The 27,977-nt window shown below is 44.0% G+C and overlaps 1 protein-coding gene and 2 long non-coding RNA genes across 6 annotated transcripts in view; 1 reads left to right on the top strand and 2 right to left on the bottom strand.

Moving 5' to 3' along the window:
- LOC126981479 (uncharacterized) overlaps window positions 1-24,425 on the top strand; it is a 43,249-nt gene extending 18,824 nt beyond the window's left edge. Inside the window, exons 2-5 of the long non-coding RNA XR_007733958.1 lie at window positions 14,424-14,556; window positions 21,742-21,928; window positions 22,469-22,540; window positions 24,226-24,425. This is a non-coding gene — a long non-coding RNA (uncharacterized LOC126981479). The remainder of the gene's footprint in view (window positions 1-14,423; window positions 14,557-21,741; window positions 21,929-22,468; window positions 22,541-24,225) is intronic.
- On the bottom strand, window positions 15,567-21,156 carry LOC126981478 (haloacid dehalogenase-like hydrolase domain-containing protein 2). Of its 4 annotated transcripts, none has more exons than XM_050832557.1 (6): window positions 21,012-21,156; window positions 20,103-20,297; window positions 19,452-19,745; window positions 18,965-19,080; window positions 17,358-17,458; window positions 15,567-15,867 (listed from the first exon to the last, which is right to left on the bottom strand). In XM_050832557.1, the coding sequence occupies exons 2-6, from the start codon at window positions 20,195-20,197 to the stop codon at window positions 15,691-15,693; spliced, it is 783 nt and encodes a 260-aa protein (XP_050688514.1). In that variant the 5' UTR covers window positions 20,198-20,297; window positions 21,012-21,156; the 3' UTR covers window positions 15,567-15,690. The 4 variants fall into 4 exon arrangements, with proteins under 4 accessions (XP_050688514.1, XP_050688516.1, XP_050688515.1 ...); XM_050832559.1 differs by having other exon boundaries at window positions 21,081-21,153; XM_050832558.1 differs by having other exon boundaries at window positions 21,034-21,095.
- On the bottom strand, window positions 23,937-27,775 carry LOC126981480 (uncharacterized). Its single transcript, XR_007733959.1, has 4 exons — window positions 27,399-27,775; window positions 24,935-25,046; window positions 24,214-24,334; window positions 23,937-24,084 (listed from the first exon to the last, which is right to left on the bottom strand). It is a non-coding gene; the product is annotated as an uncharacterized LOC126981480 (long non-coding RNA).
- Between the last annotated feature and the right edge of the window lie 202 nt (window positions 27,776-27,977).

The raw sequence follows: 27,977 nt of genomic DNA, 5'->3' as shown, positions 1-27,977 counted from the left end.
AGGAGGAAGAAGAGTAGTGGTGAGGAGGAGGGGAATAAAGAGGAAATGGAAAAGAAAGAGGTGAGGAGGAGGAGGAGGAGAAGAACAAGGAAGAGGAAAAGAAAGAAGAGGAGAGGTGAGAGGAGAGCAAGGAGGAAGAGGAAAAGAAAGAAGAGGAGGGGGAGCCTGGAGGAGGGAGAGAAGAGGTTATGAGAAGGAAGGGAACAAGGAGGAGAAGAAAAAGAGAAGAGGTGAGTAGGAGGAGGAGAGCAAAGAGGAAGAAGGAAAGAAAGAGGAGGAGACGGGGGCAGAAGAAGAGGAGAGGTGAGGAGGAGGAAAGAAAGGAAAGGTGAAGGAGAAAAAAGAGGAAGAGGAAAATAAAGAGGAGGTGGAGGAAGAGAGAGAAGGTGTCTTATCAACCCCGAGAGACAACACCAGTATCGGTGCGTGGGTGGACCAACAGAATAGTACATCAGAGTCTTTTAAAATTAAAGAAAACTGGACCGGAGAATAATGTGGAGAAAAAATTGAGATGGTGGTCGTTGTTGGTGGTGGTGTGGCCGCGACGTGAACGATGCTGAGCTATTCCCTCGTTAAACGGTCATTGGTCTTCGGCAGATAGATTGGTTCGTTGAACTTCGCCCAAAACGAGGCTCCGCTGAACTACAAACTTGCCGGACCATTCTTCAGACCTCGGCCCGATAACTGGGACTCTAATCTTCCCTACACAGACCTACTCCCTGCTCCTCCCGCCCTTCTTTTCTTTCTTCTCCTCTTTCTCCTCCTCATCCTTCCATTTCCATCCAGCCACCACCATTTTTTTTTCCATTCCCTACACAAATATACTCCCTTCCATGTTCCTCTTCTTCTTTCTCCTCCTATTCCTCCTCCTTATCCTTCCATTTTCTTTCTATCTCCCTCTATTCCTCTTCATCCTCGTCCCTCCACCCCTTGTTTCTCCTTTTCTCTCTCCATCTCCCCTTCATCCCTCCCCTTCTTTCTCTTCCTCCTCCTCCTTCCCCTTCCATCCAGCCGTCACCAATCTTTCCATCCCCGCCCTTGTGCACTCCCCTATCGCTTCACTTCTTGTAGCCTCCCTCCCTCATGTCCCTTTCCCACCCATCACCACCCTGCCCCTTCCCTACACATCACCACCCTCCTTTGTCCTCCCAGCCCTCCCTTTTTTCTATCACAAGCTCTTATTCCCTTGCTTTAATTCCTCTTACCTACCCAACTTCACCTTCCCCATCCCTCCCCTTCCCCGTCAGTTCCCCGAAGCCCTGACGACGTGACGGAGAATCGAGACAAATGACTGTCGTATCGGTAAGGAACTCGCGACGCTGAGAAATAGGCGACATAAGTGTGATAGAGTAAGGCCGCTACCTGCCCGCCCTCGCATGACCCCGCCTTGAAATTAGTAATCTGTACGGCCGCGCCCCTCGCACCGGCCCGGCATGCGTGACCTGTCGCCGTTGAGCCCCGCCGCGCCGAGAAATATGGAGCCGAGGACAGTACTGCGGGCGTCTCCAGGGATGCCTAGCCGACGAGGACCCAGAACTGCTTTTTTTTTTTCTTTTTTTTCCCCATTTTTTTTCAGGGGACAAAGGTTGGATGATTCGCCGCCATTAGTTCGGTTCGGTATTAGCTTCGGTGATCTGTTTTTGTTTTACCTTGTGTTTTTTCATTATTTTTTTCTCGTGGTTTTTCCCTCCGCTGGTTGTTGTTGTTGTTGTTGTTTTGGCGAAGTGTTTGATTGGTGGTAACTGCCCTGTGTGTGTGTACGTGTTGTGTTTGTTAGTGTGTGTGTGTGTGTGTGTGTGTGTGTGTATGTGTGTTCGCGTATGTCTCTGTTTGCTCCGCCATTCACAGGAAGCGATGATTTTCTTAAGAGAACAAGAGCGCCAAACATAAAACAAAACAACACAAAAACAAACTCAACACAGACTCACCGGACGAGGAACAACGAAGATAATACGCGAAAGAAAAGAAGAGAAATAGGAATAATAAAACAGATAAAGGATTATTGTCTTAGGAGGCCAACGACCCCGAACACAAATCAAAACAACAGAAAAACAGAAACACCAATCAGACTCAACGAACGAGGAATAACGGACATAATACACGAAAAAAACGGGAATGATAAAACAGGTGAATTAATTAGTGCACCTGTCCGCGGCCACATTAGTCATACGAGGCTGACGTCACGGCGAGCTAAATATATGAAATTAAAAAAGAATATGCTTGAAAAAATAATCGTGGAAAATCTGTTGGTCTGATATGCAGTTGTCTGTCTCCCCCAATTAGAGAGAGAGAGAGAGAGAGAGAGAGAGAGAGAGAGAGAGAGAGACCATAAAAAAACACATCACGTATACCTAGATGACTGCTAACCTAGAAAGGGAATTGAGAAAAGAGAATAATTGAATGAATGAAGAGAAAGAGAATGAGAGAGAGAGAGAGAGAGAGAGAGAGAGATTGTCACCAACGCTGTGTTCTTGTCAAGCCAAAATGACAAGCCGATGGGCGAATATTGTCCGTGTGTGTGTGTGTGTGTGTGTGTGTGTGTGTGTGTGTGTGTGTGTGTGTGTGTGTGTGTGACCCTAGGCTTCCCTTTCCTTCGGGTTATAAATTATCCTCTTTGTTGTTTGTCCCTTTTATCTCCGGCAAATGAGGAGGAGGAGAAGAGAGAGATGGAGAAGTGAGAGAGAGATTTAGAGCGAACGTTCCTTGTCCTATAAATTCCCTCCATTCTCTCTCTCTCTCTCTCTCTCTCTCTCTCTCTCTCTCTCTCTCTCTCTCTGCTTCCGAAACGCTTATTTCTCCATTTTCCTCCATAATTATCTACTTTTTCCTTCTTTCCTCCACCTTCCAATTGTCTCATGTCCTTGTTTTCTCATTTTATTTCCTCTTTCTTCTCCTTCCCTCTCTCTCACGCACCTATTCCTGTCTACTAAACCATAAAACTTGAAGTAACTACCCACCGTTTCTCTCTCACTCTCTCTCTCTCTCTCTCTCTCTCTCTCTCTCTCTCTCTCTCTCTCTCTCTCTCTCTCTCTCTCTCTCTCTCTCTCTCTCTCTCTTCTATCTCTCTTTTTTCATGCTTTTCTCAGTTTCCTTTTTAGTTTAAGTTATCTAAGTACGTATTGTGGTCTGTTATGATTCTCTCTCTCTCTCTCTCTCTCTCTCTCTCTCTCTCTCTCTCTCTCTCTCTCTCTCTCTCTCTCTCTCTCTCTCTCTCTCTCAGGGGTCTGTTCTTTGTTCACTATTCTCCTGCAAGTGTTCGTGTTCGTTTGCAATACAACAAGACGATGAAAAACGCGAGAGTACCCATAAAGCAGTGAAGATAATGACTGTTATTTGCCTCCTCCTCCTCCTCCTCCTCCTACACTTCCTCCTCCTCCTCCTGTCCCGTCCTTCACTTCTAGCCCTCCCCTCCTCCTCCGGATCCTACTGAACCTCCCCTCGTCGTAGCTCTGACCTATTCTCTCTCTCTCTCTCTCTCTCTCTCTCTCTCTCTCTCTCTCTCTCTCTCTCATATCGTTTGCCTCTCTCGCATTTTCTCGCTCCCTCTCTATTTATTTTTATGTCTTCCATTTTCTTTCGCGTTTCCCGTTTTCTCCTCCATTGCTTCTATTTCTGCTCTTTACCTTCCCCTTCATACCTCCGTCGCATGCATTTTCCTCCCTTCTCGCCCATTCTTTCTCTCCTCCTCCTCCACTTCTTCCACAATATCCCCTTGAGACTGAGGGGAAGAAGGGAGACAGGAAGGGAGAGAAGAAAGGAGAGAATTATAAAACCACGGAAGCGTAAGTGAAGAACGAATGAGAGGAGGAGGAGAAGGAGGAGGAAGAGAAAATAGAAGGATAATAGCGCAAAGGAGCGACAGGGAAGAATGAAGAATGGTCGTGAAAAAGATATGCATGACGTCACTGTAAGTACTCGTAAATATTATAAGAAAAAACGTAAATCAAGGTAGACTTTTAAAAATGTATCAAATGAATTAATTGGTTAGTTGAAAAAGAGAAAACTAGATAGTGAAGGAAATAATTCATACCTAAATCTTGTACAGCAATAACGACATCAATTATTAATCTACTACTACTACTACTACTACTACTACTACTACTACTACTACTACTACTACTACTACCACAACTACTGTTACTTCTACCACTACCACTGCTTCTACTACTAATACTACCACCACCACCACTACTACTACTACTACTACTACTACTACTACTACTACTACTACTACTACTACCACCACTACTACTACTACTACTACTACTACTACTACTACTATTACTACTACTACTACTACTATAACCATCGTTGTTATTGTTGTTTTTTGTTATTTTTTGTCATTCTTGCTGTTGCTCCTTGACTACGCCCAACAACAACAACAACAACAACAACAAGAGGAGCCGCCTCACGCCTGGGCCTCCCATCAGGCTTACCCAAGGTCATTATATAGTTTATTTTCATAATTAATTGGCCAAATTTTCCTCACTCATTATAAACGATGGGCGGGGAATGAGGGAGAAGAGGGGGGGCAGGGGCGACGGATTAAGGAGAATATGGGGAATGAGGGGTTGTGAAAGAGGGGAAGGGGGGAGGGGGGAGAAGGGGGCTAGGGGAGGCCTAAACTATTTCACCCCAAAATAACGCTAATGAACGACCCTTAATTGGGTAATTGGTAGCCCCCCTCAACCCTATTTTTATCCCTTCCTCTCTCTCTCTCTCTCTCTCTCTCTCTCTCTCTCTCTCTCTCTCTCTCTCTCTCTCTCTCTCTCTCTCTCGTAACAGATTATAAGGGCGCCTGTCCACCAGCGTGTTGCCCCGTAAGAGGGATGCTATCAGCGGGCACCCCTCACTCCACCTCCTCCTCCTCCTCCTCCTCTTCCTCCTCCTTCTCCTCTTCCACCTCCTCCTAGTCCTCCTCCTCCTCTTCCACGTCAGTAAACATTTCTCCCCTACGTTTCCTGATGATACCGTGATGTGGAGAGAGAGAGAGAGAGAGAGAGAGAGAGAGAGAGAGAGAGAGAGAGAGAGAGAGAGAGAGAGAGAGAGAGAGAGAGCTGCGGTGAATACATGATGGCGGAGAGTAATTGAAAACTGATAAATGAAGTTGAACATAAGGACCCATTTGTCAGCCGCGCCATGCCTGGAGGGTGACGGGAGGCGGGGGAGGAGGAGTTACTGGTTGCCTCCTAATCTCTCCTCCTCTCTCTCTCTTCTTCCCTCTTCTCCTCTTCACCTCTCTCCTCTCTCTCTCGAAGTCCCCCACCCTCCCCTCTGCTGTCTTATATCTCCCCATACCCTCAATTTGTTTTCTTCTCTTTCTGTCTGTTCTCCCTTTTTCTCTTTTTCTTCTCCTTCCGTCTCTGCAAGCTCCCCCTTTTTTTCTCTCTATCTTCATTCTCTTCTTTTGATTTTCTCTGTTTCCCATTTTCTCTTCTCTCGTCTCCCATTCTCTTTTCATTCGTTCAATTTATCCCCCTCACTTTTCTTCATCTCCATTCCCTCATTTATCTTATTCATTCCTCCCTTTGTTTTCCTTCATTTCCCTTTTTCTCCTCTCCCCTCTTCCCATCCTCCATTCTCCATTCTCCTTTCACTCTTCTTCATCTCCATGCCCTCATTTATTTTATTTATCACTCCCTTTGTTTCATTCCATCTCCCTTTTTCCCTTTCTTCCCCTTTCCCCCTTTCTCCTTTCCTCTCTCCTTGCTCCACTTCCCTCCACACACACTCGTCTTACCCCTTTCCCCTTTCTCATCTGTTATTTATCCTCTTCTTCTTTTTCTTCCACCCCATTTTCTTTTTGTCCCTTCTCCTCCTCTTCTCCTTTTCTCTGTTCAGTTCCCTCTTTTCCTCTCGTTTCCATTCCCATACCCTCATTTCTCTTCTTATTTTCCTCCATCTCCCTTCCTTTCTTCCTCCTTTCCTATTCCCCGTCCTCGCTCCAAGCTCTTATCTCATATTTATCCCTCTCTTTTCCTCCTCCGTTCTCTCCCTCTCTCTCCTCTCTCCTCTTTTTTGTTTATCCTCTTCCCCTCTTCTTCCTCCAGGCTCTACCCCTCCTCCCCCTCTCCTCCTACCCCCTTACCCCTCCCCCATATCTCACCTTCTTCCATTAGTGCCTCCATCCGCTTCTAATTACCAGGAACTTTATGGATGCAGTAATTCACCTCAAATAATAAAAGAAATAATAATGGTAATAATAGTAATGATAATAATAAGAGTTTGGAGTCCATTTATCTTCTTCCGTTATATAGATACGTTTCGATCTTTTATATATTTTTTATTTAGGGGATTCAGTCTTCTTATTGAGCTTCGAATCCATTTATCCTCTACAATTTTATATACGTTTCGATCCTATTTCCTATTGATTTTTTTATGTGATTCAGTCCCTTCTTGATCTTCCACCTGTTCCCCAATGCAGGGTGCGAATGAGGAGGAAGAGGAGGAGGAGGAGGAGAAGAAGGAGGAGAGGACGAGATTTTTTTTCTTGGCTTCAAAGGTTAATCCAAAATGAGGTCGCATGTGGCCCTTTGACTTCTATCTGACTTGCCCTTTCCTTTCTTCAACTCCTTCTTCCTCCTCTTCTTCTTTCTCCTCCTCTTCACCCTCTTCCTCCTTATCTTCGTCCTTCTGCTCTTCCTACTCCTTCCTTTCCTTTATTCAACTCCTCCTCTTCCCCCTTATCTTCGTCCTCCTACTCCTCCTCCTCCTCTCTTTCCTTTATTCAACTCCTATTCTTCTTCTTCTTCCTCCTCTTCCCCCTTATCTTCGTCCTTCTCTTCCTCTTTCTCCTTCTTCCGCTCTTTCCCCCTTTTTTTCCCTCTGATTATATATTTTTTTTATTCCTATTACTCTTAATTTCCTTCCTCTTAATTAAATCCACGTTTTCCACAATTATCTCGTTAATCATTTTTTTTTTCTTTCTTTCCCCGGCCCAAAATGTCGCCCCCAAGTCCTGCATTAAATTCATATTCGTCTGTGGCTTCCATCTGATTATGATTTTTAGTTTCCTCACTTTCCTACTTTCACTCTTCGTCTTTGTTTGCTTATTCTTACTCGTTTTCAGTATCATCTTCGTTTTCTTCCTCTTCTTCTTCGTCTTCTTCTTCTTCTTCTTCTTCAACATCTTCTTTCGCTTCTTCGTACACCAGCAAATAAAAAAATGAGGAATGATAGCTGAAAAAAAGGGAACGGAAGAGGAGAGGGGAAGCTAATGTGTCTTTCGTCTTCTTTTTCTTCTTCTTCTTCTTCTTCTTCTTCTTCTACGTCTTCTCCTCGTTCTCCTCCTCCACACACACAAAAAACAAACGGGAACAATAGTCAAAAACAGGGCCGGAAGAGGAAAAATGGACCCCAGTGTTTACCGAAGACACGTAACACTCACCTTCCCTTTGATAGAAACCTCACCTGGGCAACCACCTCCCTCCTTCCCTCCCTATCACCGTCCCTCCCTCCCTTCTTCTCTCCCTGGGGCGCTTCCTCCTAAGTAAATTTTCACCTCCCGAGTGGGCAAGAGGATGAAAAAAAAGGGAGGAATAGGAGGTTGGTGGAGGGGAAAGGAGATGAGCTTGATTCAGGAAACATTCAATCTTGCAAGCGTGATGGGTGAGTGAGGGATGAGTGTTGGTCGTGGTTTAGGTGGGTGAGTGACAGTGAACACACACACACACACACACACACACACACATATGATACACTTTCCCTCCTTCCTTTCCCCGGAGTGTCTCAAGGGGCAAAGTGACCAAGAAGAAAGTAAAAGAAGTAGGCAAGAGATCTCTCCCCACCCCTCCCCCTTCAGGCAGCTCCCGGCAAAGACTTAAGCGAAAGTCACGGCCGACTCGGGAAAAAAGGAAAGTCTTGTCCTGAGAGTCGATCCGATTTCTCCCCCTCCGCCCCCTCCCACCCCGACAATTTTGCCTCCCTTCTCTCTTCTGCCCCCCTTCCTTCACCCCCCCCCTTCTGCCTCTTCCTCCTCCTCCTGCCCCCTTCTTCGACCCCCTAAGAACAGATGAAGGAAACTTGCCACGCCAGAGAGAGGCCGCCGCAGCGATAAATTCAGTACCCCTTGCAAAGAGCATATGCAGGAAGAGAGAAAAAAAGAAAAATACACGAGTCTACGCTTATTTTATACTTAGCCTAAAGGGACGTTTTCCATTAAGTTACGGCATCGCTGCGAAGGTTTAAGCGCCGATAAGAAAGGAGAGAACGAGGGCGAGGTTGGGCTTCCCTCCCCTCCAGACACACACACACACACACTTAACAACAACAACAACCCGAGAGAGAGAGAGAGAGAGAGAGAGAGAGAGAGAGAGAGAGAGAGAGAGAGAGAGAGAGAGAGAATGGGAGCGAGAGAAACAGACAGTAATAGGTAAAAACATACAGAAAGACAAGAAAAGACAGATGATTGGAGAGACAGACAAACAGAGAAACATAGACAAAGAGAGAGAACAAAGGGGAGAAAAAGAAGTGAGACAGAGAGGAAATGAGAATGTTAACTTGACCAGAGAGAGAGAGAGGGGGAGGCCGAACCGAACCGAACCTAACATAGCCTGGCCGACACCACCACACCAGCACACCGTCAGCCCCCAGTTTAGCCGCGGCAAACCACAGGTCGCCGCGGAGATAAGTGCCTCTCTTGGGCCCGCATTAACCCCCGACCGGAGTGCCGAAGTTGAGATGACGAAAATTACCCCCGCGACGAAATTGGATTAGACGGCGCCATTCTCCCGAGGGCCGCGTTATGAATCAATGAGAGAGAGAGAGAGAGAGAGAGAGAGAGAGAGAGAGAGAGTGGAAGAAAGAAAAAAGGGGTAAAGAAAGAAAAAAAGAAAGAAAAGAAAGAAAAGAAAGAAAGAGAGAGAGAGAGAGAGAGAGAGAGAGAGAGAGAGAATGGGGTTGGTTGCTATTGCGTTCGCTCGTATGAACTCGCCAATTTCATTTATGCACACTACAGCATAATAATAATCTAGTCAACGCCATATATATTGTTCCTCTTATTGTTGTTATTATTATTTCATCACTTATTGTTATTATTATTATTGCCAGTACCCGAATATATGTAGCTATCCTTCTCTCTCTCTCTCTCTCTCTCTCTCCCCTTATTCGTTTTCCCACGTGTTCTTTATCCTTCATTCTTTCTGTTACTCGTTTCTCGTCCCTTGATTCGTTCTTGCGGTATTACTAAACATCTTTTGGCCCAAGTTCACATATTTGACAAGGCTTTCGTAGGAGTCTTGGGCATTTCCAGGAGTAGTTTTATGACCCTGGTGGTAGTTTGACCCTGCTTCTGTACCATGAACCTAAAGAAACACTTATAAGAACCCGATTGATCCCCTCTTTGACCTTTAAAAGTGGTTGATGTGAAGAGCAATTGTCATAATACTGACCTTTCCCATTTTCTAACAGTTTCCCATTTTCTAACAGTTTCCCATTTTCTAACAGTTTCCCATTTTCTAAGTTTCCCATTTTCTAACAGTTTCCCATTTTCTAACAGTTTCCCATTTTCTAACAGTTTCCCATTTTCTAACAATTTCCCATTTTTTAAGTTTCCCATTTTCTAACAGTGTCCCATTTTCTAAGTGTCCCATTTTCTAACAGTGTCCCATTTTCTAACAGTTTCCCATTTTCTAACAATTTCCCATTTTTTAAGTTTCCCATTTTCTAACAGTGTCCCATTTTCTAACAGTTTCCCATTTTCTAAGTTTCCCATTTTCTAACAGTTTCCCATTTTCTAAGTTTCCCATTTTCTAACAGTTTCCCATTTTCTAACAGTTTCCAACAGTCTCTTTCCCTTCTCCATTTTATCTCCTCTTTCCCTTTCTCTTTCCTACCCCTTTCCCTTTTCCCTTTTTCATTTCCTTTTGTAGCAGCTCGGTCATTATCCTCCTTTACCTGCTGATCACACCTACGCCATCTCTCTCTCTCTCTCTCTCTCTCTCTCTCTCTCTCTCTCTCTCTCTCTCTCTCTCTCTCTCTCTCTCTCTCTCCCATGGCTGGTTTTCCCTTAATAGTTGAGAGGAAATGTAGGTGACGCATATATATTCTTCCTCCTCCTCCTCCTCCTGATCTTCTCTTTCTTCTGCTTCACCTCTTCCTCCTCCCCCTCCTCCTCCTCCTCCTCCCCTTCCTCCTTCTTGCCGTCATTATTCTCTATAAACTCCATGGAATCTGTGAAGCAATTTAGCATCATATATCCTTGCCTTGCCTTCCTCTCCCAGCCCCACCCACACCCTCCCCCCTTCCCCTCCCCTCCCATTCCCCTCCCCTCGATCCTTCCCTCCCATGATCCTCTCCCCACCCCCGTCCCGCCGCTTCCATTCCCCTCCCCCTTCCCTTCATCACTCTTGAAAATCTTCCCATCCTCTTCCCCTTCCCTCGAACTTCCTTCCCAGTCCCACATCCTTCCCCTCCCTCCTCTTCCTCTCCCTCCTTTTGATTCCACCCCTACCCCGTTCCCTTCCCTCCCCATGATCTACTCCCCCTCCCCATCTTCACCCCTTTGTTCTTTCCTTTCCCCTTCCAGTACTCTTCACCCTCTCCCTAAACCCCTTCCCTTCCCCTTGATTCTCCCCTCCCCTCCCCCTCCCCATCATCGTATCGGATTTCTTCGTCTGGAAATTCGAATCTGCTGTGTTGGTGTAAAGATTCGGTTGCCTATTTATTATTATTATTATTATTATTATTATTATTATTATTATTATTATTATTATTATCATTGTTGTTGTTGCGGTGTTACGTCTCAAGGTTCTGCGAATGGCGTTGTGGTTCATTTTTGTTTAGAATTTTGTGACGGTTCTTTTCGCCTTTTCTTCTCTTTTTTTGTTGTTTTTGTATTGTTTGTTTACTCAGGGTCATTAGCTCTCTGGGTTATGTTATTTGTTATGATTACGTTTTCAATTGTTTTTTTGCTTTCATAACTGTATCGAAAAGGCTATTCTGTTGATGATGTCTTTTCTTTTATAAGTTCAGGTTGGCCTTCGAAAATTAAAAGGGAAAGGAGGAAAATCGTATCTGAGCCCAAATATCCTCCACATGAACAGGTTAATAAGGCGAGTGGGTAGTCTCTCTCTCTCTCTCTCTCTCTCTCTCTCTCTCTCTCTCTCTCTCTCTCTCTCTCTCTCTCTCTCTCTCTCTCTCTCTCTCTGACGACTCTTCACACCCTCGCATGATGCACTTAATATTTGAGGAAAAGTTCATATTTACAATTATGCGTTTTTTTCTTGCCTAGGGCGTCTTTTAACCCCCAAAATTACCGCCTCGCATTTTGATTGGCTGTCCAAACATTCATTAGGCGACCAATAGGCTCCCCCCGCCCACCCCTCGCCTACCAATCACAAGTTTTCTCGGTAAAGCCTCAGAGGAAGAAGAAGTGTGTTAATGTAAAAATAAAAGTTGGGGCTTGATTGAGCTTCCATCACCTCTGGAGGGCCACTCTCTCTCTCTCTCTCTCTCTCTCTCTCTCTCTCTCTCTCTCTCTCTCTCTCTCTCTCTCTCTCTCCCTATTCTTTTTTTCGCTGTTTTCAGTATTTTCGTTCCATTTCATCATTTTTAACCTTCCATCAACTATTCTCTCTCTCTCTCTCTCTCTCTCTCTCTCTCTCTCTCTCTCTCTCTCTCTCTCTCTCTCTCTCTCTCTCTCTCTCTCTCTCTCTCTGCTTTACCTCTTTCTATTCCCTTTTCTTCTCTATTTTTTTCAGTTTTCATCATTTTCATTCATTTTACTTTTCCCATCAACTATTCTCTCTCTCTCTCTCTCTCTCTCTCTCTCTCTCTCTCTCTCTCTCTCTCTCTCTCTCTCTCTCTCTCTCTCTCTCTCTCGCAGGGATTAATTTGCATACAGACGCAAGGAAAACACGACAGCAAATTGACTATTGATCCCCGACTGAGTGGCTCTTGTCCTGCCCCTTCCCCTCGGCCTCCCCCGCTTATCAACACCTGGGAGAGAGAGAGAGAGAGAGAGAGAGAGAGAGAGAGAGGGGGGTGGGGGGGAAGGGGACAATGCAACACGTAACGGCACTTCTGTACACTTTTTCGAGAGAGAGAGAGAGAGAGAGAGAGAGAGAGAGAGAGAGAGAGAGAGAGAGAGAGAGAGAGAGAGAGAGAGCATGGCCATGTTTACAGAATCTATATACATGTTCCTTCTTTCTCTGTTATTATTATTATTATTATTATTATTATTATTATTATTATTATTATTATTAAATTCATGTTATGTCGGATTCCTGTTCCCATCAAATGACAAATTCTAATTAACATTCACACACGACTCCCTCATTTGTTTCTCTCTCTCTCTCTCTCTCTCTCTCTCTCTCTCTCTCTCTCTCTCACTCTCTCTCTCTCTCTCTCTCTCTCTCTCTCACACACTCACACACGCACGTCAGAGAGAGAGAGAGAGAGAGAGAGAGAGAGAGAGAGAGAGAATGGGAAATGGTCCTATACAAAAAAAAAAAAAAAACAGAAAACTCGAAAGAAAAAAAAACATATACATAGAAATTATAAAAAAAAAACATAGTGAATAGTGAAGCAAGACCCCCCCCAAAAAAAACCAGCGAACACGTTAAATACAAAAGAAAAAAAATGGTTACAGGAAAGCCATAAGGAATAAAAATGGGAAAATGTGGCAGGCGAGGAAGAAGGGACAAGAAAACACGCCCACTATTACCACCAGACGCTTAGATTTACATGTCGTTGGCAGCACTTGTCGCCCCGGGGAGGAGGTGGGGAAGGGGGGAAGAGGGAAGGGGTGTGGGATATAAGAAACCAAAAGTGGGGAGGGTGGGCGGGGAGGTTAGGGGGAAAAGGAAGGGGGCTGTGGGGGGGAGATAGGGTGAAGGAGGAGGGGGATGTGAAAGGAGATGGGACTGGAAGGGGGAGGAAGGGTAAGGGGGTTCTGAGGGGGAGAGGAAGAGGGATGTTGGAGGGAGAGGGGAAGGGGAGGGGAATGGAGGGGGAGGAAGGGTAAGGGGGTTCTGACGGGGAGAGGAAGAGGGATATTGGGGGGAGAGGGGAAGGGTGAGGGGGATGAGAAAGGAGAGGGGTCTGGAAGGGGAGGAAGGGTAAGGGGGTTCTGAGGGGGAAAGGGGAAGGGGGATGTTGGGGGGAGAGAATAAGAGCTAGGACGATGGTGGGGAGGCGGTGAGGGGACTGACGGGGGTAGGGTACGTAAGGGGACTGAAGGGGGTACGGTAAGGGGAGAGGGGTGGTCGAGGGTGATGGGGAGGTGGTCATGTTGAGGGTTGGTGTCGAGGGGAACAGCAATTTCAGAACGGCAGTGAAAATCTGTTGCCGACACTTTGGAACAAAGCGCCCAAAAGTGACGTAATGTAGATAAATGGCGAGAGAGAGAGAGAGAGAGAGAGAATATAAAACACCATTTCACCATCCAAATCAAATATCCAAAGGAAATCAGAGAGAGAGAGAGAGAGAGAGAGAGAGAGAGAATATACCACACCATTTCACCATCCAAATCAAATATCCAAAAAGAAATCACATCAAACCTTATTTTTTTCTTGAGCTGCCTCCATTGCTGAAAAAAAGAACATGAACCAATCTAACAAGTACACGAGTTCGAAGCCAGCTCTGAGATTTTGGAACCAGCCTGCCACGTCACTGCGCCGCGCCATTCCCTCATTCATGTGACACTTTCAAAGGTAAAACCACAAGGGAACACCGCGGCGGACTGAGTGACCCACAGACCCCCTTCAAAGGCTGTCCAGGTGGCGGTCGCTGCGTGTGTTTGATGGAAAGGAAACGGGATGGAAAAGGAAAAGGGAAAGTCTATAAGGAGGTTTTTTGAAAGGGATTACTCTACTTGCCCGGGACCAGACACCGATGCCAGATTATCGTACTCAGAGCCTCGTATTTACCGGTTTCTGAGCCATAGCTATCGCCAAAAAACACCAATAATCAACCATTTTAACGATAAATATATATGAAGGCAATTGCTGGGGTCGAGGAGGCAGTTTTGGGGTCGGAAATTGTCAGACATAAGAGGCTGAGTACGACAATCTGGCAACGTTGGTCAACATTGATTCGGTTCCGCTTCGTATTGCTTCGATTCCTCAAAGATCATGATGTTACTGCTTCCAACTCGTGCATATTCTTTTGATCTTTGGTTTTGTCTCCTATGTTTTCCCTTTATGGCTCATGTTTAACACAACACTCTACGTGCCCGAATTAGTATAGCTTCGGTACCTCGACCTTCGTACAGCTTCGATCGGTTCTTTTATCCTGTTCATGATATAACAGCATCCAACACACACATATTCTTTTGATCTTTGGTTTTGTCTCTTACGTTTTTTCTCATCTCTCTCAAGTGTACCACAGGAGATCATGGGCAATTTAAAATGGATATACATCAACATCTACCAAAAAGGTTATGAGTTCGAAGCTTCACTGTTTCATTTCATTTGTTCGTGCAGGTGAAGGTCACTGAAGGACGTCATTGTGTGTTGTGCTGCCTCTGTGTGCGGGTCTTCGCCTTTCTCCCATAATTTCAAGGCATTCCAAGTAACAGAAGAGTTCCAGCCTTAACCCAGATGAGATTGTGTACAGGTTAGTGACGTCTTGTGTAGTATTCATCATGTTTGTCATTCAACTATCCTTATTCACTTTATTTAAATACCCTTATTTACCTTATTCAACTATCTTTAGTCACCTCCGATCCTTAATGCATGCCCCAGCTGGCTCATCTCAGGGCCATTGTTAGACATTCAGGACATTGTATACTAGGCCCAGAATTCTGTACAACCACAAGCAACAAGGGCGTGAGTTCTAGTTAGGCCTGGAGCATGCTCCGTCAGAAGTCTTGTATTTACTGTTCAGAGCAGCATTGAGATGCCTTCACGGCGTAGTGGTTAGCATGCATAGCTACAAAAACACGGGCCTGGGTTTAAATCTAAGTGGGCAGTTGGCGTGCATTTCACTGACACACGGCTGTCTATCCTCCATTTCAGGCTGCTGGATAAATTTATCGGTACCTGGGGAAACATGGGGAAGGTAACCTTTGGCAACCTGGGTGTTGCATTTGCCCTGTCTTTTTTTGTTGACCCCAATCCATTAGTAGCACGGGCAGGTGTTTTATAGTGATGCCATTCTTGTTTGGCTCATGTTGCCCCACAGAACTCCACTTGACCTTCTTTAGATAGTTTTCCTAGAGTCCAGGTTGATAGGTGGTCGTCAGGACAGTATATGGGTAAATCTAGGCCACTCAGCGATGACTTAAAATTGTCAGGCACAACAGTGGGCCGGATTTGAACCCAGGTCCTCCAGGACACCATACCTACACACTAACCACAAAATGCTGCCCATCACAAGCACGAGGGCCACTTGGACGGAAATGAGCACGGAGGTCACATGTAGTTTTAGCATACCCAGTATGCCCCCAATTCTACTTTTACCTTGCAATAATTTCCTAACATCTGATGACAATTAAAAGAAGAAATCCAACTTACTAAAATACTGCAAATTTTTGTGAAGTGAATTTTTGCTTTTTCTTTAAAGTGTCACCATTAGGTTTGTGCCACCAGTTAACCTTCTAATCATAAAAAAATAGCCATGAGAAATTAGATAATCCCATGTTTATTATTTATTAGTATTTTACACAAAACAATTAATGCTCCTGAGTCACCACAACTACACCACAACTACTCTGCCCAGAGTCAATAGTCAGATATAAATATCTCCCTCTTATTGTGGCTTAAGCCAATTAGTGATGAGAAAGTCAACAGCCTCTGGAAAGTCCTGAGCCACGTGCGAGGGTGCCGGGTCAGTCTGGCCCTCATCCCCTGGCCGGTACTTCCCTGTCTTCACCAGGATGCCGGCCAGGCCAGCGTTCATGGCTCCACAGACGTCATCTCGCGCATCCTGCCAAGCCAAAACGTCATTACTCAGACTGCACCAGCTATCTAAATTACTATTATATGAGTGCTAACATGTCAAATGCAGGAAAATCAGTTACAAAGATAATAGGACAGCTCTTGATGCTAATATTAGGATGATAATTACTCTGATACAGCTAAAGGTTATTAAAGTGCTGTAAACATACTTTGCTGGTACTTTTCATTCATCAGTGCTACGTTTCCCTTAAATTCACAATCATTAACAAAATGAGACATGAATAGGCAGCCTCACAAACAAGTCACTACTGATTTCTTACCAGGATGAGCTCCAGAGGCATGGAGCTCCAAACATGCCAACACACCACAGTATACGAGATGACTTAACAATAATGAGACGTGTGATTTAAAACACTGTGGAAAGTGTGTTGTAAGCACTAGGGGCATTGTCCATGGTGTTAGTATTCATACAGGTTATCGCCCAGGTGTGCCGCTAGTAATCTCTTAAACACTGACAGGCTAGGTGCTGACACAACTGAGGGTGGCAGGGCATTCCAAAGATTAATGACCCTATTTGAGAGAAATCTTTTGCGTAACTCAATATGAATACGTTGATGAAATATTTTAAAAGCATGGCCTCAGGTCCTGGCATCTCCCATTAGTAGTTGGAAAACATCAGACGGGCAGATAGGTGAGAGTCCATTAAATATTTTCCACACTTTAATCATGTCAGCTCTGAGCAGCCTACCTCTCACTGAGAATAAGCCAAGTGCAGCAAGGCATGCATTATATTCCATGTTGTTAAATCCAGAGATTTGCTTAGTCCAGCGACGTTGAGCCCCTTCCAGCAGTGTGAGGTCTCCCTCATATCCGGTGTGCCAAATGACTGAGCAAAAGTCACTGACAGGGTGAATGTGAGTTAGATACAGGGAAAACATAAATGAGGAGTCGCAGTTGACAGTGCTCTTCAAAAGGTTAGAAGCTATACTTGAAGCCTTATTGGTAGTTACACGAATATGCTGATGAAACTTCAGAGTGATGTCTATCAACAGTCCTAAGTATGATGCAGTCAACAAAGTGAATAGGGAAGCCATTCATATAATAACAAGGATCTGGGTTAGGCGCTGTGCCATGAGAAAACCTAAGGGCTACAGTCTTGTCTGTATTTATCTTAAGTCTCCATGATTCAGCTCTGGACACCAGCTTGTCGATATCTCTGTATTACAGACAAATCTAATAAGGTAGACGAGGCATTCAGGCTGAGTTTTAGATATATCTTCAAATCGTCGGCAAAAATTTTGTACTTGCAAGTAAAGTTCTCAACAACAAAGTTAATATAAATCAGAAACAAGACAGGACTGAGAACTGATCCCTGTGGGACTCCACACCACCCCACCAACCACCACCTTCATTGTCCTGCCTCTCAGGAAATTACTAATCCATTGAAATTAGATTGAGATTTAATAAATTTTCCTAGTTAATGCACAACATGGATTAGGCAGCCAAGGTTAGACTCACATCGCCGATCATGACTGCCTGCGAGGGAGAGCATCCCAGGTCTTGCAGGGCAGAGTGGAAGAAGGCAGGTTCAGGTTTGCCCACTACCTCTGCCTTACAACCTGATGAAGAAAAGTTTGCATTGTCATGACAGTCCAATACTGATTTTCTTTGGCAAAAGTAGGTGGGGATCAGATTCTAATGCCCATCCGTCAGCACATACAGTATATCAAACAACATACAAAGGTGTTTGCACAGTACAATTGATGAATGATGAAGTCCGAATTAATTTTATTTATGTTTATGTTAGTTCATATATGATTTACTCTTTTGTGCTGTGGCATTTATGGAAAGGGCAGGTACTGTTGGCATAAAGGCGAAGTTGGGGTCACACACTATACCTGAGTGTGGCTGGAGTGCTCGTCTCTGTTGCATCGGCCCTTGAGCCTGTGGCGGGTATGAACCCAATACCACAGGGCCAGTGTGACATCCTAGTTACCACAGTTTACCTTTCCCAGGTTTCCCCGGGTATCCATTTATTGACCAGGCCTCAGGGAAGGATGAACAGCTGGGTGAGCTGCATGCCGACAGCTGAGGCTGGGATTTGAACCTGGGACCACATATTTGTGGCTAAGCACACTAGCCACATAGTGTTTCTGGCTTTTATTTTCTATGAAACCTTTTCATTATTGTATAGACTTGAGCAGTGGTGCCTGCTTTTTATGATATTTTGTATATATATACCTCTCAACAATTCAATGCCCTGTGTCCCTCTGAAAATTAGCACTGCCTGTTGTTGGCAGAAAATGAGAGAACGCTACATGTTATAGTGGGTGAATCTGACAGAGCAAGCAAAAAAAGAAAGTAAATAGTGGCTAAGTAAGGTAACAGCATTAGAGAGGGCAAGAGAAAAGACAATGCCAGCAGAGTTAGGGCAGAGAGCACAGTAATGTAAGATCTGGTTGCGGAAATGAGGATAGAGGAAGTGATTGAATTTGAGTACCCAGGGACTGCATGGAGCATGGAGGGAAAGTGAAGGAGAGAGCAATAATGGGCAGATGTATATAGGTGCATTGGGGAGAACCAAGAAAAGGAGACGTATGAGCATGGGGGTAGACAAAGATGTAAGAAACAACAATATACTACCAAGTCTTATCATATGCATCAGAGACAAAGAAGTGGAATGTAGCATAGCAGTCACAAATATGGATGGTGGAAATGAGCTACACAAGATGCACATGTGGTGTATTAAAATGGATCCAAAAAATATATAAAAATGTGAATTTCAGTATAGGTGTAACAGCACAGATTGTAGAGAGGTTGAATGGGTGAAACATAAAATAAATATGAGTGTAAGAGAGAGGTGGTGTCAGGGTGGGTGCACCAATGAAATAGATCAATAGACTGGATGAGCATTTGAGAGATAGTAGGGAGGGGACTGAATGTGCTGAGAGGGAGTGCTGGAAGAGATTTTTGGAAACTTCTGCCATAACAATGCTCTTGGAGGAAGTTCTTGTGAGGACACAAGACTTAGGAGACATGGATAGATAGATAGGTAAATGTAGATACATAGATGGATATAGATAGATAGATGGATATAGAGAGATAGATAGTTGTAAGTGACCAACCTGAGGAATACTCCAGACCAGACACAAAAGCCCCAGGGCCCAGAGCCAGGCCATCACTCCTCTTGTAGTAGCGACCCTTGTGAATCGCAATGAGTGGAGCTCCGTCAAGTAGCAGTCTGTAAGGGAAAAAAAAATTACAGTCCATTCATTACATTCTCTAGTCATAGTAATCTTCTAGTTAGTTTATATAAGACGAGGTTATAATGTTTCAAATTCTGCGTGGTTTTAGTCGCATATCATGGCATACCCATTAAGTAAAATTTGCCCATCGCACTAACAGGTTGGGGATGATCATCAGGCCCCTCAAGAGAATCTACTTACACTATGGACAGCACATTATAAAGAAAAAAAATATGGAAAATATATATTATGCTCTACCAGAATAGTATTATAATTGTCTTTACTACATTCATATTAAGTGATGGAAATGGCATATTAGTATTGTTTACACTTAGTTTGGTTATTTGAGAATATTTGACTTACCAACCTGAAGGCTTTTGTCATGTGTTCATAATTGAAGTACTCAGGAGCCAGGCCAACCAACACAGCATTTTCATTTTCACAACTGACACCAGAAAAATCCTCCTTTGCTGCATCGGCCACAAGCATGTATGGACGCAAGTTCCTTTGATCTATCAACTGTCGTGCTGCTGTCAAGGATGTAAATATTTCCTCAATGTCAATTCCAAAGCCAATTCTCTTTAGTCTCTCATGCAGGACATGCTTGGACTCCTTGGTGGTGTTGGTAACAAACTTAATCTTGACGTTTGTTTCTCGTAATCTGGAAGGTACAATTTATGAAATATATTTGTACTTTAGAAAATAACAGGAGCATCTTACTGAAAAAAATGCCTTCTTCATGTAAAAAAATAAATTCTTGATAAGAAGAAAAACAACATTGTTCATAAGACTAATTTTTATGAAGATTTTTCTTGAAATTATCAAATTTTACTAATTTATGAAACTGATACATTAATTCAAATTTAGTAAATACTTTTCACCAATTGGTTTATTCCATTTTAATGTATGGAATAGTTTCATCATAACCTATCTCTTGATAAATAGATATTAATTTGTTGTTATCATTGAATATGACACAGTCTTTTATATGTACCCACAAAATTGTAAATGAACAAACCTTTTAAGGGCATCAATTGCACCTGGAATGACAGCATCCTCTATGTGAATTGTTCCACTCAGATCAATTAAGACCGCTGCAATTCGCCTCGCCATAACTCTTCCAGTATTTTGTTTGACAGACGCAGGGACTGGTTCTCGGGAAGGCACTGGACACTTGAGTTGACAAGAACAAGTAGCAGTAGCTCACCCAGATCTGAAACGTAAAAAGTTAAAATTAGTGTCCTTCCACATTCAGTTGGGTCCTTCAGACATCAATAGGGATGCTCTTTGCCTTTAGGTTTTCAGCAGATGGCAGCTGTCAGATCACCATTAGTTTGCCTTGAAAGCAGTCACTACCTCCATCAGCTCAGCAGAAGCAGTGGTTCCTGAGTTACACTACTTGTTTGAAAGACGGAGATATTTAGGTGACTAATGAGAATTATCAGTTATTGTAAATTGTGTTTGATGCTGTAACTTGATTTTGATTGTTTGAAATGTCAAGTGTAACCTAACCTTATTAATTTCATTATGATGGGCTGTTCAGTTAAGTAAATTAAGAGTGCCTCCATGGTGCAGTGGGGACACCTGGGGAGGGTAAAGTGTGGTAACCCGGATGTCACACTGGCCCTGTGCCCTGGGGAGACAGGTTCCCACCCACCACAGGCTCACAGACGGATGCAGTACAGATGAGCTCGGATCCCAGGCACAGCTATTGCATATGCCTTCAATTTTACCTTCGCCAATGTGATATTTATTATTCCTCCATTTTCATTAAATAAGCCATCACTGGCAACAAATGAGGTGATCAAACAGGGAGTTGCAAGCAAACATATAGTGAGTGACATTTGGTATTCCATGAAGTAGGTGGTTATTATTAAATTATTATTTGATTCGGGAGGGGGTGACCTACACACACATGACAACCCACCGTCAAATGGCAGAATAAAGACCTAGGAGTGAAAAGAAAGGGTCCGGCCTTGAGGATGGAAGTGCTCACCGCCGGTAACGATGTAAACACCACCTCCTGGGGCCGCCGTTGCCATGGTTACATCCCCAGCAGCTGATACATGACTAGTCCCTTATGTCTACTCCCCTGACTAAATCAAGGCCTTTATTTTTTTAGCACTTGTCCCCTACCATTGTATCTTTTTAGTTTCCTGGTGCTACTTCCACATGTAGCAAATAGTGTAGTGGAAGAGTTATGCGTTGACAGTGGAAGATCGGTATTATGTACAGAAGGAAAAGAATGGGGCCTTGTGGGACACCTGAAGAAACGGAAACAGGGACAGTGTCAGATGAAGATCCGTCAAGAAGAACACTCCAGCTCAAAGGCAGAAAAAAAAGCTAATCACTGCCCCTGCCCCTTAAAACACACGCCCATGCTAGTTAACCGATCACTCACTCAACCCATTTCATACCTAATATATAAATACATTTGTGACCAGTTTATGCATCATCTATTTAGGGGGGGTTATAGCATGGCAAAAATTTGGCCCGTCACTGCCACGGTAAAGCCACAAATTTGGCCCGTCGCTGCTACTGGGTTAAGATAAGAATCACATCGAGATAAACATGCAAGTGAAGATTTTTTTTACATTGTACAATTTTTGCTTTTCCATCAATTTGAGTTTCTATTACAACAGGTGCATTTGTTTCAGAACTTGACGAGGACGCTGTGTGAAGCTCCGTAACAACCCGGATGCTCTCCACTTGTGTCTGCTCTGGGCACTGATGAGGCAGCTGCTGAAGGCACTGAAGTGGGAAGGTCTGCATTCACAGCCCCACCTTGAGGACTTGCTGAAGTGCACCACAGAGAGAAGTGATTTTTCAGAGTAAAGACGCATGGTAACTGTTTTGAGATTTTGTCAGGTTAGGTTAAGTTTAGGATATCTTCAAACATATGATAGCCAGCAACTTATGGTATAAATCAGCAATTAATGACCTCACTCTGTTGTACAGCAAGTCTCATTAGTAAGGAGGTATATATGAAGTTTCTGAGTCGACCTATAGTTTGTGGTTTTGTTAGGTTTGTTAAGTTTAGGGTATCTTCAAACACATGATAGCCAGCACCTTATGGTATAAATCAACAATGAATGACCTTACTTTGTTGTATAACGTCTCATTAGTAAGGAAGCATGTATGAATTTTCTGAGTCTAGACCTATAGTAATTGTTTGGAGCATCACATCCTGAATCATTCTTTCAACGTGTCCAAACCATCTCATCCTGATTCATTCTTTTAACATGTCCAAACCATCTCCTAGCCCGCTTCACCCCTTGAGCTCCACAATCCCCTTTCCTTCCAGTCACACCCAAGCCCAAACCCTCTGGGAACACCACGCTTCATTATAATGCTCAGTCCTTAATTTTGTTCCGTATGTTGCAGGGAAGGCTGGGAGCTGAGCTGATGATGGTTGATCTGTTTGGTGACAAGGGAGCAGGGTGACAGCAGATGCATGTAAGTTTTTCTATGCTTGTTGGCTTAAGTAGTGTAGGGCAGTGTTCAGTCTTTTCTGCATTCATCCACTCCTGTTATAGATGTTAAAAAGCTGTTTACTCTCGATAGTCACCAGCTTTCTTTATCAAATTATTTCTTCCTAGATGAAAGTATATATTCACTTTACCAGTTTACTAAGTGAGCCTCTGACCCTATGCTCATAAATAAGCTTGTTTCCATTGGAGTCATACTTCCATTGCAAGACAGAGCCTACGTTTCAATAGCTATATGATTCCCTCCCCATACAATGCTTTCCATCAAATCTTGCCCACCCCAAGACAGCCGGCCACCCAGGCTGTTGGTAGCTGGCTGGTTAGCAGGAAACTGGGAAAAATTAAAGGTCACAGTGCAGTATGTAGCTCATTTATTGCAACGAGATTACAACACATCTCACAGGGGACAGAGCGACAGGGACTCCGTATATAGTGTTATTTACCTACTTCTAATTTTTAATAATTTTATATTTTGTTTTGGAGTGGCAGGGGAGGTGGAGATCTGACGCCTGAATGTAGACCTTCGGAAGGCTCTGACTGTGGGCTCCTGTAATATCCCGAGTCTCTCTCTCTCTCTCTCTCTCTCTCTCTCTCTCTCTCTCTCTCTCTCTCTCTCTCTCTATATATATATATATATATATATGGTGAGGCAAATTGCCCCCTGGCATCAGGATCTCTCTCTCTGTCGAGAGAGAGAGAGAGAGACTCGGGATATTACAGGAGCCCACAGTCAGACCCTTCCGAAGATTGAACTCGGGCTTAGGTCTACATTCAGGCGTCAGATCTCCACCTCCCCTGCCACTCCAAAACATACAGAGCCAGTGTTAATCTCAGTACACCTTCTACTAGTTCAGCATGAGCAATGGTACTTATCTTATTGGAGTAGCTGTAAGCCTTTCTTGCTGATTGGTGTTGAGGTTATTCCAGTTGATGAGTAATGGTGCGAGTAAAGATGACTCACAGTCTGAGCTTCATGCTCTTATTGCAGTACATGCTCCTACTGAGCCATGTGAAACTGAAGAGTGCGATACGTCACTCACTCTCCACCTCTGACATTTCCTGCGAGATACTCTCCTCATCAGTGGCGGATCCAGCTCCAAGCGAAGGGGGGGCTGATATAAAAAATGGGTGCCATACCATTTTATATATATATATATATATATATAGAGGAGCATGTACTGCAATAAGATCATGAAGCTCAGACTGAGAGTCATCTTTACTCGCACCATTACTCATCAACTGGAATAACCTCAACACCAATCAGCATGAAAGGCTTACAACTACTCCAATAAGATAAGTACCATTGCTTATGCTGAACTAGTAGAAAGTGTACTGAGACTTCCACCGGCTCTGTCTGTATCCACCTTCAGCTCTGAGCTCATTGGATGGGTGAGCTGGCGGCGATCCTCAGAGAAGCTCTTGAGTGTTCCAGGGGCCCCCACAGTGATTATTTCTCCAAAAGTTTAAGTTCACCGCAGGCCTGGTTCACGGGCTAGACTCATCACGGGTTTTCTGGAAAAAAAAAAAGTATAAATGCATCAATTGGGTTAAGTGTCAGAAAATTACCACATTTTTTTTGTACATTTTGCTTTAAAATTGTTCAGATTATGCTATAAACGATTTTTTAAAAATATGTAGTACTGCTTCTTTCAGGTGTGGCGCACTGTGGACCTGCTGGCTGGAACGCCCTCCAAGAAGCTTCCTTCCCTGGCCTGCACACACTAGTGGGGTGACACGGACGTCACTCGCCCTCAGAAGTTATCTGTTGGGAAAAGATTCATCAATCTGAATAACTTTGTTGCCTCTTACTACTGTATATTTAAATGATTAATTACATTTAGGGGACACACAAATTTGTTTTTTTTTAAACCAGGTGCTTAGTGTTTTTCCGGAGCGGTTTTGAGGTACTGCGGTCTTAGTACGACTGACGGCTGCAACTGAAGAAATATTCTGCATAATATAGAAAAGGGTTACTATGAAAGTTGTAAATTACACATATACTTGAAGTAGAAAACAAGTGAACTATTTTAATATTCAAATTCTCTGGTTCCATCAAGATCAAAGATTAAATTTCACAATATACTTTGACAAAAAAAAAAACAATGGGAGAGGTCTTTGTCCTGCAGTGAGGTAGTAATGGACTATGATGGATTCTCTGAGAAACTACTACTGTCCTATTTATACACTATTCAATAAAACTTCAAACTGTAGCTACTGACGTCACTCATTCTAAAAAAGGCATGCCAGTTTTACATAAATATATCGTGCACAATGGCTGCTATGACGGAGCGAGTGCTATTTCAAAGTGACAAGGCATTGCGTGACAGAGGAGGGGAAAGGGTGGGGGCAGGTAACAACTTACTGACAGGTGCACGCTCTGACCCCCTGCCGCGAGGCGCGCCCCCCTCGCTGGTGATCGGAGCGGACACGTGGAGATAAGGCCCTACGGAGCTTCACACAGTCCTCATCAGGTCCTGAAACAAATATATATGATGTTATGGAGGAAAAATTTAATGGAATGGCATAATATTTTCATGTTTCAAAACTTTCATATAGAATTTTATATAATTTTTAAAAATAACCGTTAAACACGGTCATCCGCCCCACAAAAGCTTCACAATGACGAAATGAGCAGTTTGACACAAGTAAGTGTGTGTGGAAAACTGTCAGCGGTCAGTGGTCCATGGGCTCACCACGACCGCACGTTGACCACTCAGCCTACTACTACTATACTACAAATTAGATGATAGAAAATAATAGTAAAATATTGCTTCAACCACTACCACTACTTGTCAACAACTACCACTCAGCAGATGAGGGGTGGAACCTGCGGGCTCATCGGCCACTGCCGCCAGCCAGGAGCGTGGGACGCGGAGGTGACAGGATGAAGTCGACGCTACACGAGCTGACCGACGGCTTATAACGAAGTCTCCCCTGACCTGTAATCGCTGTTCACCCAGGCACGGATACATGATAGCTTAAACACCGAAGATTAAACAGGGAAATAGTGGGCCTTGGGACATAGGGAAGGGATGGTGTGGTGGTGAGGCTCGGGAACTGGCAGTGGAAGCGAGTGTTTAAGTAGGTGGGGGAGAGACCACGAGAGATGCGCGGTCAGGAAAGTATAGGAACAGATGGTCGGTGAGAGACCCGCCCCAGGTGCACTATAGGCCAGAAAAGGCAAGCCCGAGGGTGCGCTACATGCTGCCTTACTCTAGTTACAATACTAACGAGCTCGGTTGAGGTGTGGTCGAGAGCTGGCGACTAAATTCCCGGGACTCAGTAAACCCGAAAACGTAATCGGGAAGAGGTTTTCTTGCACCCCTTTTATTCAATGCAAATGCAGCAATAATAATGTGCCGTGCCCACTTACTTGAGAGAGAGAGAGAGAGAGAGAGAGAGCATAAGAACGTATAGGAGTCTGCAAGAGGCCGGTAGGCCTGTACGGGGCAGGGCTCCTTTGAACCTAAGCTCCTGTGAATCTAACCCCACCTAATATCACTGTCCATGAATTTATCTAATCTATTTTTGAATGTGACAATTGAATTGGCACTCACCACATGACTGCTCAGCCTGTTCTACTCATCTACCACTCTTGTTAGTAAACCAATTTTTGCCTATGTCCCTGTTGAATCTGAATTTGTCCAGTTTAAACCCATTACTAAGTGTCCTGCCCGGTTCTCTTACCAACAGAACCTTGATTCATCTTAGTCATCCTCCTCTGCACCGATTCTAACGTTTTTATATCCATTCTACAGTAAGGTGACCAGAACTGAACCGCATAATCAAGATGAGGTCTAACTAATGCTAAATATAGTTTGAGGAAGACTTCGGCGCTTCTGTTGCTTACGCTCCTTGAAATAAAACCCAGTACCCTGTTTGCTCGATTTTTAGCTTGAATGCATTGTGCCCTTGGACGGACATCAGAGCTCACTAATAAGACTCCGGCCTAAACTCCTCTCACACCCAGACCTGCTTATGGGAGTATCATTTAAGCAATAGTTAAATGAGGGGTTGTTCCCGCACCTATCAGGTGCATAACACGCATATTTGTACGTAATAATGTACTCCTAAGTCTATATATACGAAGTCAAGTCACCCTGCTTCAAAACTGCGACCGGTACGCGCAGGAGGCGGTTTTGGGGCGGAACAGCGGGATGACGTACATCGCTTGAAGCTATATATAAAAATAAAAAAAAATAAATAAAAAAAAAAAGGCAGTTCAGGGGTGACTGAAGTTGGGGCCGTGTGTGCACTCTGGATGTGCATTCTCGCCTCCTTTCACAGCGTGTTCAGGCAAGCCACTGACGAAAAAGTCTTGTTATTATGCTATTACGTGACTGTAATTCCAATGCCTACAAACGGCGGTGTGGGGTGTGAGGGAGGGCATGATGAAGTGATTAATTTAAATTAGTCCACCTTTCTTCGTTTTCTATAGATCCCTGTTTCTACATTCTCTTGTTTGGCTCCAAGTAGTGTCACGCATAAACCACGCCTCGGCCGTGTCTCCTCCCACAAACCTGCGTATGACTTGACTTGGTGTATATAGACTTAGAATGTACAACAGCATCAAAATTATTACAAAGGGGAAGCTTAAGTATATATAGAAAAGAGTAAAGACAACGATGAGGAGACGAGATCAGAACTGTTACGAAGGAAAGCTCTAAAACACGATGAAAGTGAAGACAAACGTAATAATGTACCCCAGCCAGAATCGCCATTACGGAGAACGAAAGAAATCTGACCCTGAATTGGGCAAAGACAATCACACATCAATACCTCAACAACCTTCCGCTATGCCGACATCAAAACCACGTCAGACTCACCTTTGATAACTCCCACAGCAGAAGAGGAAGAGCAGAACCACCATTATACGAGGAAAACCAAGAAAAATTGACCTTGCCGGCGGGACAGCTTGCTACACCTCCACCCTCTCCGCCGCCATGCCTCCTTCTGCCTCCGTGATGTGGTTTGGTTCGACTCGTGCTTCGGTTCGCTGCTTCGGTTCAATGCCTCGGTTCGGCCGCACAGTTCGGTACTTATCTAATTGTGTAGCTGATAAATCTTCATTTTTTTTATTATAATCAAAAGCAGTGTCATGTTATGAGAGGAATGCTGCCAAAATGATATAGAGAAATGTACTATTGCCTCGGTTTGGGTTCAAGGCAATATACATTTTTTTTCTTTATCGATTAAACATTTTTTTTACAGTAAACAAGGCAGCTTAAGGCGAAAAACGAACACTGTATCACTGCTCTCGCCAACATATGACAACTACTACTACTACCACTACTACTACTACTACTTCTACTACAACTATTTCTACTACCATTACTTTCTAGGAACTTCACTGCATATTCCTCAAAGTTCCTGGTTAGCGCTTCCACTGTGACGAATTAAAACGA

This window comes from Eriocheir sinensis, chromosome 48 (genome assembly GCF_024679095.1).
Source record: "Eriocheir sinensis breed Jianghai 21 chromosome 48, ASM2467909v1, whole genome shotgun sequence".
Taxonomy (NCBI): Eukaryota; Metazoa; Arthropoda; class Malacostraca; order Decapoda; family Varunidae; genus Eriocheir; species Eriocheir sinensis.
This window is presented reverse-complemented; position numbering and strand designations above follow the sequence as displayed.